Genomic DNA, 12,993 nt, shown 5'->3' with positions numbered 1-12,993 from the left:
CCCCCCCCCCCCCCGCCCTTATCTGAATCCTACTCCCAAATTTTAATCCGTTTACTGTATATATTTTGTATGATAATTTATGTTTATTTAGATCCTTTGGGTGAATCCTTGGATTCTGACACCTGTGATGTGTGAACAAATTTGCATATTTTACATGTGATCAGTTTGAACTTTAGGAGATAATTTGCATATATCTGCCACTTCCAGTTCCTGAGCATATAGACTATTGTGTTCTACATCCCACACCTTTTAGATTGTAAGCTCTTCTGTGCAGGCCTTATCACTATATATTCAGTTCCTGTATGATTTCCCATTAGTGCGCCTCTCTCAAATGTGTCTCACCCGCCATTCTATGAACCTTTCACTGATGGCAATTGGTATGGATATGAATACAGAATCAAAATGAAAAATTTGACGTATAATTTTTAAAATGTAATATTTAATTTTCAATAGTAATTTATGTATGCAAAAAGGTAATTCTTTCACATGAAAACTTCATATTCCATTAAAGACCCAAAAAAATAATGATTAAGAGCCTAGTGAAGCTGCAATCATTGTACATTGGTAATCCATACAAGAAATAGAGGGAGGAATAGTAATTTGTTGCATCATGTGACCAGGAAAAATGCTAAATTCTAAATAAATATAGTTAGAATATATATTATTTATCATACTTATGCATATACAGATGGAGGTGCAAAAAAGTTCTTATATAAAATGCAAAAGTTGTTGTATAAAATAATCTCTAACAAGTACATTGGAGTTGTATTTATCTTCATATAGACCTAAATCTTGTAATAACAATTTGATGCTCAGGGACCTACTAATGACCTCCTAAAATCAGTTTCTGTCTCCTAATCCCTCACTACTTCCCACCACTCCATATCAGGGAGCAGAGCAATCAGCGGAGCTTTACTATGCACTCCTGCAGCCCTAGAGGAGCTGTGACATGTATTCTGTATATGTAATACATGTCACAGCTCCTCTAGGGCTGCGGGAGTAATCAGAGGAGCAGAGCTGTCAGCACAGTAAAGCTCCGCTGAATGCTCTGCTCCCTGATTGGCTGAGGAAAGGGAAACCTTGATGATGCTTGAGCTGTCATCAGGGTTTCCTATTTCTCAGCCAATCACAGAGCAGTGGAGGTAATGAATGGGGATAGTATCTCCATTCAACCTCTATTGCCCTCGTATTGCCTGCGGTTACAGCTAATTGAAGGCACCTGCTTTCAATTAGCTGTGACCGCACAGTTCCAACGGTCCAGGAATCCCACAATGACATTATGATTCATAATGTCATTGTCAGATAACCTGTAAAAAATAAAAAAAGAACAAGTTTAAAATAAAAACACATACGAAATAAATAATTTAAGAAAAATTTTTATTTTTTTTAAAACTTTTTTTTTTCCCGAATTTTTGCTGTTGAATCCCGTGTTTATCGGGTCGGGTCTACCCGAATTTGAACAGCCATATTCGGGTCGAATATAGGGACAACCGGAATTGGAACATCAACACTACTGATCAGTATGATCAGTACTCTCCTGTCCCTGAAGAAGCAAGATCTATCTGCGAAACACGTTGGACATTTTTGTATTGATATATAAAAGTTATTAAGTCACTTCAAAATCCCATCTATAACAGGAACTACTTTTGTTAGCCTTTGCTATTCTCCTAAATTTATTATACAGAATATACTAATATTGAGTAATTAAGGGTCCAGAGCAATCTCCAATAAGAGCAATAGATATTTTCTGTTCTCATGGCACAAATATCTTTGCTTTTGCTGCCATTATGCTTCATCATACCTCTGTGCAAATCCCTCAGGGATAAAATGGGCACCAGAGACTTAGGCTACGTACAAAAGTTCTCGTCTTATAATCAGCTGATATCAGACAAGAATCTGGCGTGTGTACAGCACTCGTCGTTTGTCAATGAATGACTGTCTTGGTGGATCTATGGACGACAAACGATCGTAATGCAAGTGAAGAAGAATGGAAGCGCAGCGGGGGGGGGGGGCGCTTCATCATTCACCCCTCTCCGTAGAGCAGATCGGCCCTTTATGTACATTGCTTGTTCATGCATCTTTTAGTGGTTTATTGTTGGATAGGATTGTGACAGATCCATTTCAACGACAATTATTGCAGGTGTGTACGTAGCCTTATGCTTGCTATACACACAACAACCTGACTGTACAATCGCTGTATAATCTTCTTCTAGCAAAACAATAAAATGATAAGGACACACCTAAGACTAGGTACACACATGCAATGGTTCTCGTCTGATAATCTTCAGGGCTGATATCGGAAAGAGAATCTGGCGTGTGTACAGCGCCCGTTGTCCATCGTCTGAACGACCGCCCTGGCGGATCCACGGACGATGGACAATGAACAATCTTAATGGAAGTGAAGGGGGAGAGAGTGCAGCGGGGTGCCGCTCTGTCATTCTCCCCCTCCCCTCTGCATAGAGCAGAATGGTGCTGTATGTATAGCGCTCATTCATGCATCGTGCAGTGGTTTGTCGTTGGAAAGGATTGTGAAAGATCCTTTCCAACAACAATTATTGCACTTGTGTATGCATCCTAAGCAAGCTATTTAATCTGTATGAGGTGGGACCCCTGCATTGCTTGATTGCTAATAGATCTGCAGAATATTGTACAATCTCACATTGACCATCTATAGTCCGGTGCAAAGGAAGTGCAAAGCACTTAATGATATTGACTCGGTCGGTAACTTCCCATTGGCTGCATTCCTCACAATGACTCCTCAGGGTGTAGCATGGGGTTTAATAAAATAACAATGCAGACTTAAAACTCTCATTGTACAATGCTTGAGTGTGAAAATGTTAGTGCATGGTCCTCAATGTATTGTCCTGTGACTTCTACAGACCTGGTGTCTTCCTTCCTTGGGATCTCGTAGGGCTCTATTTATAAAACAAGGAAATATTATTATACAGTATTTATATAGCGCCAACATATTACACAGCTCTGTACAAAGTCCATAGTCATATCACTAGTTGTCACTTAAGGAGCTCACAATCTAATGTTCCTACCATAGTCATATGTCATTAATACAGTCTATCGGCAATTTTTTGGGGGGAAGCCAATTAACCTAACTGCATGTTTTTGGAATGTGGAAGGAAACCCACACAAACACGGGGAGAACCTGCAAACTCCATGCAGATAGTGCCCTGGCAAAGATTTGAACCTGGGACCCAAACGACAAACAGCTAACCACTGAGCCACCGTGCTGACATTCCTTCAAACATCCCCTGGTGGGAATCTTCCAGGTCCATGTGTTTCAATTACAGTAATTGGGAATTACACCTGGGAATGTTTGAGGGAATGTCAGATTCCCTGTTTTATAAATAGAGCACATATGGGTAACATGCATACACATATCAGCCCATAAACCTTCCATTACTACAATTTTATAGTAAAAAAATTATCAAAAAGTATCAAAAATATTCAAAGGGTTCAAAGAGATATTTAAAAATTGCTTATATCTAACAATCATGGTTGTCAAATTCTGATTATAAAACAGATCATATCAATGTAATTCATGTCCATATGACCTTAGTTATAAAACAAGGAATCTGACATTCCCTCAAACATTCCCTGGTAGGAATCTGTTACTGCCACCAATGAATGTTTCAGAGAATATCAGATTCCCTGTTTTATAAACAGAGCTCTGTATGATGATATAATAAATCCAATATGTCCCGTCCTTATAGCCTTGTATAGACGTCAGATTTCTGTGGCTGGAAATGATCTTTTGGGATTGTTTCCAATAAAAGAAGAACAAACGAGTGCTGTACACACAGCTTTATTCTATTCTATGGAGAATGGAGGATGAGGGAGCGGCACCCCAATGTGTGCTTCTCAATAGGGGCCCACAGTGGTTGTTCTGTGATGGATTGATGAGACTTTCACCCCGAGACTCATCCAGCGCATCTACATAGCATTAGGGAAGTTTTTCATCACTATCATGACTGTTAGTCCTCGGTGTCAATCATCTAGTGCATGGTTTCCCAACCTTTCTAACATGGGGGAACCCTAGAAATAATTTTCAAGTCTTCAGGGAACCCCGGCTATAATTCCTATATCCACAGCTCACAGTATATTAGCCTGGGGGTCAGTGGGAAGAATTCCTCTTACATTGCTGGCCATTGGGAAGAATGTCACTCTTACAGATAGCCAAAAAGATCATTGGGGCCACTTATACTGACCTGAGAAGCTCAGATTGCTTGAGGAACCCCCAGCAAACTCTGGAGGAACCCTGGTTAAGAAACATTGATCTAGCTGGTGTTCTTAGCTTTACAGCCCGATGGAACCACCATTCACATCAGATGAATACATCTGGGTGCAAAAAGTGGTTCCATAGCTGTCATAGCTATGAACAGGCAGAGACCAGACCATTCTGTTCATCATTGTTGGGTAGCTTCCAAGTCAAACTGTTGACTATAGAAAGGGAATGGGCAGCCACCAGGCCAAGATGTCCACCAAAAAAATGAATACTGGCTGTCAGCACAGTGAATATTCCAACACTGAGGAAAATTATTTCTATGGCATACACCTTGGCACTGCAACCTCTCATTCATTTCTATGGTGGGCAGCTTGGCCTGGAGGCTGCCCATTCACTTTCTATGGTCAACAGCTTGAACCAACAGCTAACATTTCATTTTCTTGACCCAGTGGCCACCCATTAACTTCTATGGTGGACAGCTTGGCTTGGAGGCTGCCCATTCTATTTCTTAGTCAACACATTGGCTCTGCACCCTCCCATTCATTTGCCCCGTATGCGGCCAGGAATTTGGTTTAGGAGTGGGAAGGGGAAATGCATACATCAGATTATACCAGACTGCATGGAGCACAAACTGATTGTCCAATTTGCATACAATTTCCTGCACTGATGGCCTTTTGTTCACTTCATATTAATTGAAAATTCAAAAAAACTTTTATTTAAATACAAAATAACAATAATAATCACCACATAAAAACATACACCACATTGTAATGTATCTCCTGCATGGACACCACATATGACTATGGTAGGGACATTAGATTGTGAGCTCCTTTGAGGGACAGTTAGTGTCACAACTATGGACTTTGTACAGCGCTGCATAATATGATGGCGCTATATAAATAATGTATAATAATAATATGATATTCAAGCTGTCAACACGTTTCCTATGTCCACTTCTTCAGGACAAGCGGGGAGATCTATAGTTTTGACCATGTAGTGATTATCATTGTTATTTTTCATTTAAATAAAAGTTTTAATGATTTTTACATTGTAAGCTGGAATTGAATTGGCCTTAAAAGTCCCAATATTGTGGGGTTTTTTTCTTTGTTTCGGCCCTTACTCCGGCTGTGGAACTAAGATCAGTTATATGGAGGAACTCTAACACCTTTTTCGGATTAATGCAAAAGCGAAACCTGCTTGAAACAAGTCTAAGGCAGATCTAAAGGTCTAGAATCCATCTATGTCAGTTTTCGAAACTTCATAAACTGATGCCCTTTGCATGACCAAAACCATATATATATTGTGTGGGGCCAGGTTAATAATATATCAGACAGGTCTTGTTACCACAATAGTTAGAAGCAGATTTTACAATCAGATTGCAGTTTGTGTGATCAGCAGATAATTCCACTAACAATGATTTCTTTCTACATTGTGTTATTGAACTACAACTCCCATCATGCCTCTGAACGACTCCGGCGCTGTAGAACTGAAAGAAGCCACAGCCAGCCCTTGTTATCGCCTTTCTGGGTTTAGGGACTGGATTTGGATTTTTTACCTTTGCTACCCTGACTCACAAAGCCCCCAAATTATGTGCGGGATGCCGCAAGGGACGCCGGGAGATGTAGTCCGGCTGTACAGCACGCGCTTGGTGTTGTTTTGAACCCAGTTAACTTTATTGTTCGCGCGCAACAAGGTGAGAGGATGGCGGAGACTCGGTTGGTGGCTCTGCCTCTGTCCCGGATCCGGGTCATCATGAAGAGCTCACCCGACGTGTCCAGCATCAACCAGGACGCCCTACTCATCACCGCCAAAGCCACGGTACCTCAGGGGGAGAGGTCACTTGTAGGGGTGGTAATGGGTTTGTGGGGGTGGGGAGTGGGGTATATATTGTGGAAATGGGGCAAATAATGCAGATTTGCCATAAATTTTGTACTCTAGGATTGTTTCTGGGACGGGGTTGTAATATGGGGCATCTTAGGTTACGAGGGCGTTTACCCCGAATATAGGGCCACATTTATTATCATTCTGCCCTTATTGCCCCCTATCTGAGATGGGGGGAGGGCTGGTAAGTCGGCGGGTACCCAGCGGGAATAGCGAACTGCAGGAATGAATATTACTAAAGGGGCAAAAGAGGTACAAATTATATGATGATATGAATATTACCCCAGGGTTACCCCAAGAGGGGTAGAATGTATGAGCCCCCTGATAGGGTCCTGGGGGGCGGATATTGGAGGATGATGAATAGTACTAATGGGGCAAATAACATAGACGTGTGACTTATAGAGGTGAAATTTATACCAGATTTGCCCCAGACTGGGTAAAATGTATGAGCGCTTTCATTAGGAGAGTGTGTGTGTTGGGGGGGGGTAGATGACTGGAAGCGGGGCAGTTAAGTCAGTGGGTCCTTATCGTAGATCATAGTAATGGGTCCTGTAAGGCAGATGATGACCTGTAATAGGTAAATATTTATACCAGATTTGCCCCAAGCAGGTTAAAATGTATGAGCTGATTGAGAGGGGTAGGGGTGGATTATCTGTGATGGAAGAAGGGCAGATAAGTCAATAGGTCCCTTTTAGGACAAACATACTAATTGGTCACGTAAGGAAGATGACTTATTAGGGGTTGAGTTTTATCCCAAAATACCCCCACGTAGGGTAAAATGTATGATGTCCTTGATGGGGGCAGGAGGTTATGATGAAAGGAGGGCAGATAAGTCAGTGAATTCCCAGAAAGTCGAAGGATCATAATAATGGGTCATGTAAGGCAGATGATGACTAATGAGAGGTTAAATTTCTACCAGATTTGCCCCAGGCAGGGTAAAATGTATGAGCTGATTGATAGGGGTGGGGGTAGATTATTTGTGATGGAAGAAGGGCAGTTAATTTCATAGGTTCCTATTAAGGATCATATTTAATGTACAGCGCTGCGTAATATGTTGGCGCTATATAAATCCTGTTAAGTAATAATATTTATAGTAACGGGTCCCGTAAGGCAGATGATGACTTGAGGGGTTGAATTTTCCTAGGCAGGGTAAAATGTATAAACTGATTGGTGGGGGGGGCAGATATGATGGGGAAGTAGGGTAGATAATTACGATGGAGTAATATAAGTCGGCAGGCTCTTAGTAGAACGTTGAATTGTACTAATCAGACAAGTGAGGTAGATGATGACATCAGATGTTGAATTTTTTTACCAGATTTGCCCCAGGCAGGGCAAAATTGATGAGCTCGTTGGTGGGGGTGAGGGTAGATGATTCAGTGTTGAACCCAGAAATTTTTTTAAGCCGGGTGGGCAGTAATAGTAGGCGGGTGGCAGCCCTTGTATTGTGTTTCAGCTATTCAGTAACCACCCAAAAACAGCCGGGTGGTTATTAAAAAGTGCCGGCTGGTGCGCCCAGCAAAAAGGGGCTGCGGAGAACACTGTGATTTATGAGGGGGAAGTTCCTGTTAAGCGACAAAATAAAATATTAATGGGTCACGTAAGGGGGATGACGATTTATGAGAGGTTGAGTTTTATCCCAGAATACCCCTATGTAGGGTAAAATGTATGATGTCTTAGATGGGGGGGGTTGTTGGTTAATTTCCATAAAGTAACAATATGATGCCCCACTTGGGGTAAATATCTTGAATATAGAGCAAATAGGTGACATCAGCTGATGGGGTAGAGGTGGGACTTCCACCAATGGGAGCTCTATACAGGAGGATGAAACCATTAGGTCATCATTAGAGGGGGAGGAGCTTATCAATCAGATGGTATGGTCCAGATGAGATGAATTGTAGATGTATGATAGAACTCGTTCTCATGGTCTCTTCTCTCCCCGGTAGGAGCTGTTTGTGAAACATCTGGCGACTTTTTCCTATAAACACGGCACGGGTAAAGAAGAAAACACACTGACATACGACGACTTGTCCACCACAGCCGAGGAATGCGACACCTTCCAGTTCCTCTCCGGTAGGTGGAGGCCGTTTCTGCTCCTTCCGGGGTCAGCCACCTCCAGCCAAGGGTTTGATTGGTTGTTGGATAGAACGGGGGAGGGTTAGAACCTCAGTTAAGGCCCCAATGCTGCCTGTGTGTTAGGGAGATTCTCCCTCACTTCCTGTCTCTGAAACACTTGTACAGGAAATTGGGTTCTGAGCAGAATTCTAGGAGAGCCGGTGAGAAAATTGAAAGAGAATATAGTCATGGTGGCAAAATCATGGTAGGCCACAGAGTGAAAAGGATGCCCCATCCTCGTCTCCAAGCCCCCCTCCTCCATGCCCCCTGCCCACTCCACATCTCCTTCATGCTCCCTCCCCGTCTTCTCCATGCTCCCCCTCCCCATCTTCTCCATGCTCCCCCTCCTTGTGTACTCTATGGCCCCCTCCCCCCTTACCTCTCCTCTTCTACATGACCCCCTCCTCTTTTGTACACCTTCCTCCTTTTCCTTGCCCCCCTCCTCGTCTCCTCCGAGGTATTTTCATCATATATTTTGCAGACCAGAAAAAGGAAATAAAAGCCGAGCGTAAATATTTTATTCTTTATTTCCAGACATTTTACCGAAGAAAATTCTTGCTAGCGATTATCTGAAGATGTTGGAGAAAGAAGAGAAGGATGGCACCCTGCATGACGAGGAGGAGGAAGATGAAGACGAGGAAGAGCAGGAAGAAGAGGATGATGAGAGTGTTGACTCTGATGACGAGGCGGATGAAGACTATGAGCAGGACGATAACGATGATGACGAGGATGATTAATGATCTAATCCCTGTTCATGTTATGGACTCTATAAACATTTAACATACGAGATTTATTTTTCTATTTTTTTTTTCTCAGGACAAAATGACCACTTAAAGTTTTCCCTTTGTATAATAAAGTTTATAAATAAACACTCATTGTTGTGTCATGTGATCATGTGACCTGACCGTGTGACACTGGCCTGGTTCTGTTAGCCCAAAGTCCTATTGTGATCATGTGACCTGTCCGTGTGATATTAGCCTGGTTCCGTTCCCCCAAAGTCCTATTGTGATCATGTGACCTGACCGTGTGACATTGGCCTGGTTCCGTTCGCCCAAAGTCCCATTGTGATCATATGACCTGTCTGTGTGACATTGACCTGGTTTTGTTAGCTCATAGTCCTATTGTTATCATGTGATGTGACCTGTCGGTGTGACATTGGCCTGGTTCTGTTAGCCCAAAGTCCTACTGTGATCATGTGACCTGTCAGTGTGACATTGGCCTGGTTCTGTTAGCCCAAAGTCCTATTGTGATCATGTGACATTGCCCTGGTTCCGTTAGCCTAATTTCCTATTGTGATCATGTGACCTGACCATGTGGCATTGGCTAGTTTCTGTAGGCTAAGGTCCTATTTTATGTTGTGGGTAAAGTGATGATTATTATTATTAAGAAACAGTATTTATATAGCACCAACAAATAATGCAGCGCTGTACATTAAAAAAGGGTAGCAAATGATAGATACAAACATGTGACCTGAACATGTGACATTGGCCTGGTTCTGTTAGCCCAATGTCCTTTGTGATCATGTGATCTGACCATGTGACATTGGCCTGGTTTTGTAAGCTGTTATCCTACTGTAGTTTTGAATATAGTGATCATATGATCTGACCATTGGCCTGGTTCAGTTTTTGTAGTAATAACATTGTAGAAGAGCTGAACTCCAGCTACATACGCGGATACAATACATATAGGGGAGACTAAAGGAGTTGTACTTGTCCATCCATTTCTGAGATTTTAACAACCCTGCCCCATGGGTGGATAACAACAAATAAATTTTATTAATCTCATACTTTGCCATCCATGACCCCTCTTCAACATGTAAATTACAATTTTGAACCAGTCCTTATTTATTACATACCTTATATTTGACTTTTCTATGAAGTTTAGGAAGATCATTGTTGATGGAAGGGGCCAGCAGAGTGCTGTACAATGCAACCTGGTAACAGCACAGTACCATAACTCGGTACCCTGTATTTGTATATATGTATTTTTGTCACTAATCATCTGACCAGGGATGAGTCCTCCCTATGAGGAGAACACAACGGGGGGCCTCCTTCTGCCCCCCATCTACTCTCCATGGAACAGAACAGCCATTTAGACCGCTCATGCTCACAATTAGGCAGAAGGGACATCCCTTGTCCTGCCTGATACCAGAATGAATAAAGTGCTCAGCTTTTGGATTAGCATATAAATATTGTAATCACCTGACCAATTAGGAAAAAAAGGAAGGAGAGAAAGAGAGCGGCTTTTTATAGACTAAATAGTAGTCATAAAAAACGCAAAGTCGTAATCAACCGGTTGACTAATACAAATATCAAGTTCAACAGTGTCCTATTTAACAGATATGGAATGTAGGTTTCTTAGGACTTGATGCTAGACAGAGGGCAAACTACACATTATACGCAGAGGTCCAGAACAAGGAGGAGGTATGAGAAAGTCGATATATGATCAGAATGGATCTCGAGCACCCGACGCGTTTCACTGGTTTAGGCTTCCTCGGGATGAAGAGAACCAGTAAAAACAGGTGGATTTTTTAAGTGTATTTTGTCAATGTGGAATCAAAGTCAGATAAAGAATTCAACCAATTCGGATGTTTATTTTCAAGTATTTTGAATGAAGTTGTAAAGCTGAATGGGCTATAACAGCCAAAGTTGGGGCTGACAGAAGTAATTCTGTGTAGGAGACCAAAATATAGAAGAAATCATCAGCATGAGTTCTCCACATCTCCTGAGTTAGCCAAAACCTGCAAAACGCGTCGGGGGCTCAAGATCCAGTCTGATCGTTTATAAACTTTTCATACCTCTACCTTATTCTATACCTGTAAATGCGTAGCTGACCTCTGTCCAGTATCACGTCCTAAGGCTACATACACACGTCAGATAATTGTCGTCCAATTCTCAGGGCTGATATTGGACGAGAATCTGGCGTGTGTACAGCGCTCGTCATTCATGGATCCATCCTGGTGAATCCACGAATTATCAAAATGTGAATGGTGAATAGGTCATTCTCCTCTCTCCATTGGTCAGTACAGTGCTGTTTGTACAATGCATCGTGCAGTCTTTTGTCGTTGGAAAGGATCTTCAAAATTATTGCTCGTGTGTACACAGCCTAAGAACCTACTTTTAAAAGCTGTTAAAAAGGACACCGTTGAACTCCATGATATTGTATCATCTAAATTAGGAGATAAAAGGGAACACCCGAAAAATATAGCAAGGCTGGGTACACATGTGCAATAATTGTGGTTGGAAAGAATCTTTCACAATCCTTTCCTAATGACAAAAGATTGCATGATGCATGAACGAGCTCTGTACATACAGCACTATTCTGCTCTATAGAGGAAAGGAGGAGAATGACAGCACGCCGCTGCTCTCTCTCCTACTTTACTTCCATTGCAATTATTCGTCATCCATCGTCCGTGAATCTGTCAGGAAGGTCGTTCAGACGATGGATGACAAGCCCTGTACACATGCAAGATTCTTGTCCAATATCAGCCCTGAGCCGATTATTGCACAAGAACCATTGCACATGTGTACCTAGACTTAAGCTACATACACACGTCACATTTTTCTCGCCCGATATTCGGCTCAGGGTGGATACCAGGCGAGAATCTGGTGTGTGTACAGCTCGCGTCGTTTATCGTATCGTATACGGACGATGAATGACGAGTGATCCTAATGCAAGGGAAGGGGGAGAGTGCACAGCAGGGTGCCGCTCCTTTGCTTTCCCCCCTCCCCTTTCTATAGCGCAGAATGGTGCTGTATATACAGCACTCGTTCATGCATCGTGCGGTTCTTATCATTGGAAAGGATCGTGAAAGATCCTTTACAACAACAAGAATTACACATGTGTAGGCGGCTTAGGAGAAAAGAAAGGAAAATCACCAAAGGGTAAAGAAAGGAAGAGAAGGCTCACAGTGATATAATCTTATTGTTAGCTTTGATAAGGAATATAGGAGCGGGTATTGTTCACCATACAGGGAAGGTATAATTTAATTTACGAGTTTTTGATGAAATTACGAGCAATGGAAGACAATGTGCAGCTAATAGGATATAGATAATGAGCAGTATTTGGGTAGTGAGAGGGTTATCTGCAGAAATAATAAACTTTTATACGGATTTAAGTAAGTTAATTTTGTTGAAGGAAAAGATTAGGTTTTATGTTCTTGTCCAAAAGCTCTGCGAAGTGTGAGACATTGCTGGTCACAATCACAGAAATGAAGATTCTCCTGGATTCTGGTTTGAACCTTCATAGGATTGGGCTGGTTTCTATCAGTGGTGTTGAATGAGACGCTATGTAAACACATCAGATGATTCCTGCCAGAGACGAATGGTTGCGCTTGTCTCGGGCAAAACTGATGTGTACTGCGGTCCCCAAATATTATTCTTCAGTCCACCAGGGAGGATCAGGAAAGACCACTGTGCATTTCAGTGGAGAAGAACACAGCGGGGTGCTGCTTGCTCCTCTTCCCTTCTTCGCTTTCCATAGAACAGAACAATGTTGTATGTACAACACTTGTTCATTTATTTTGTCACACAAAATATAAAACTATTCTGAAGTCCATTGGATGTCTATACAGAGCTTTGAACAGGCATACGTACCCACCTTCCATTCCTGAACTTCCCAACTAAGCTTCAGTTGTCAGTTTCCCATTGTTTTATATAAGGAATCCTTCGGAAGGAGTCATCAGGTAGGTAACAGGTCATGGAGATTCTGCCTCCAAATCAGAGTTTCTTAACCAAAGTTCCTGCGGAGGTTGCTGGGGGTTC

At 42.1% G+C, this 12,993-nt stretch overlaps 1 protein-coding gene across 1 annotated transcript; it reads left to right on the top strand.

The window, feature by feature from the left end:
* Positions 1-5,897: 5,897 nt before the first annotated feature.
* On the top strand, positions 5,898-9,105 carry CHRAC1 (chromatin accessibility complex subunit 1). Its single transcript, XM_072413267.1, has 3 exons — positions 5,898-6,055; positions 8,062-8,188; positions 8,765-9,105. Exons 1-3 carry the CDS (start codon positions 5,939-5,941, stop codon positions 8,965-8,967), a joined length of 447 nt encoding a protein of 148 aa, XP_072269368.1. The 5' UTR covers positions 5,898-5,938; the 3' UTR covers positions 8,968-9,105.
* The last annotated feature ends 3,888 nt before the right edge of the window (positions 9,106-12,993 follow it).

This window comes from Pyxicephalus adspersus, chromosome 5 (genome assembly GCF_032062135.1).
Source record: "Pyxicephalus adspersus chromosome 5, UCB_Pads_2.0, whole genome shotgun sequence".
Classification (NCBI taxonomy): domain Eukaryota; kingdom Metazoa; phylum Chordata; class Amphibia; order Anura; family Pyxicephalidae; genus Pyxicephalus; species Pyxicephalus adspersus.
Note: the sequence above shows the minus strand (reverse complement) of the source record. Positions and strands in the feature narration are given on the sequence as shown.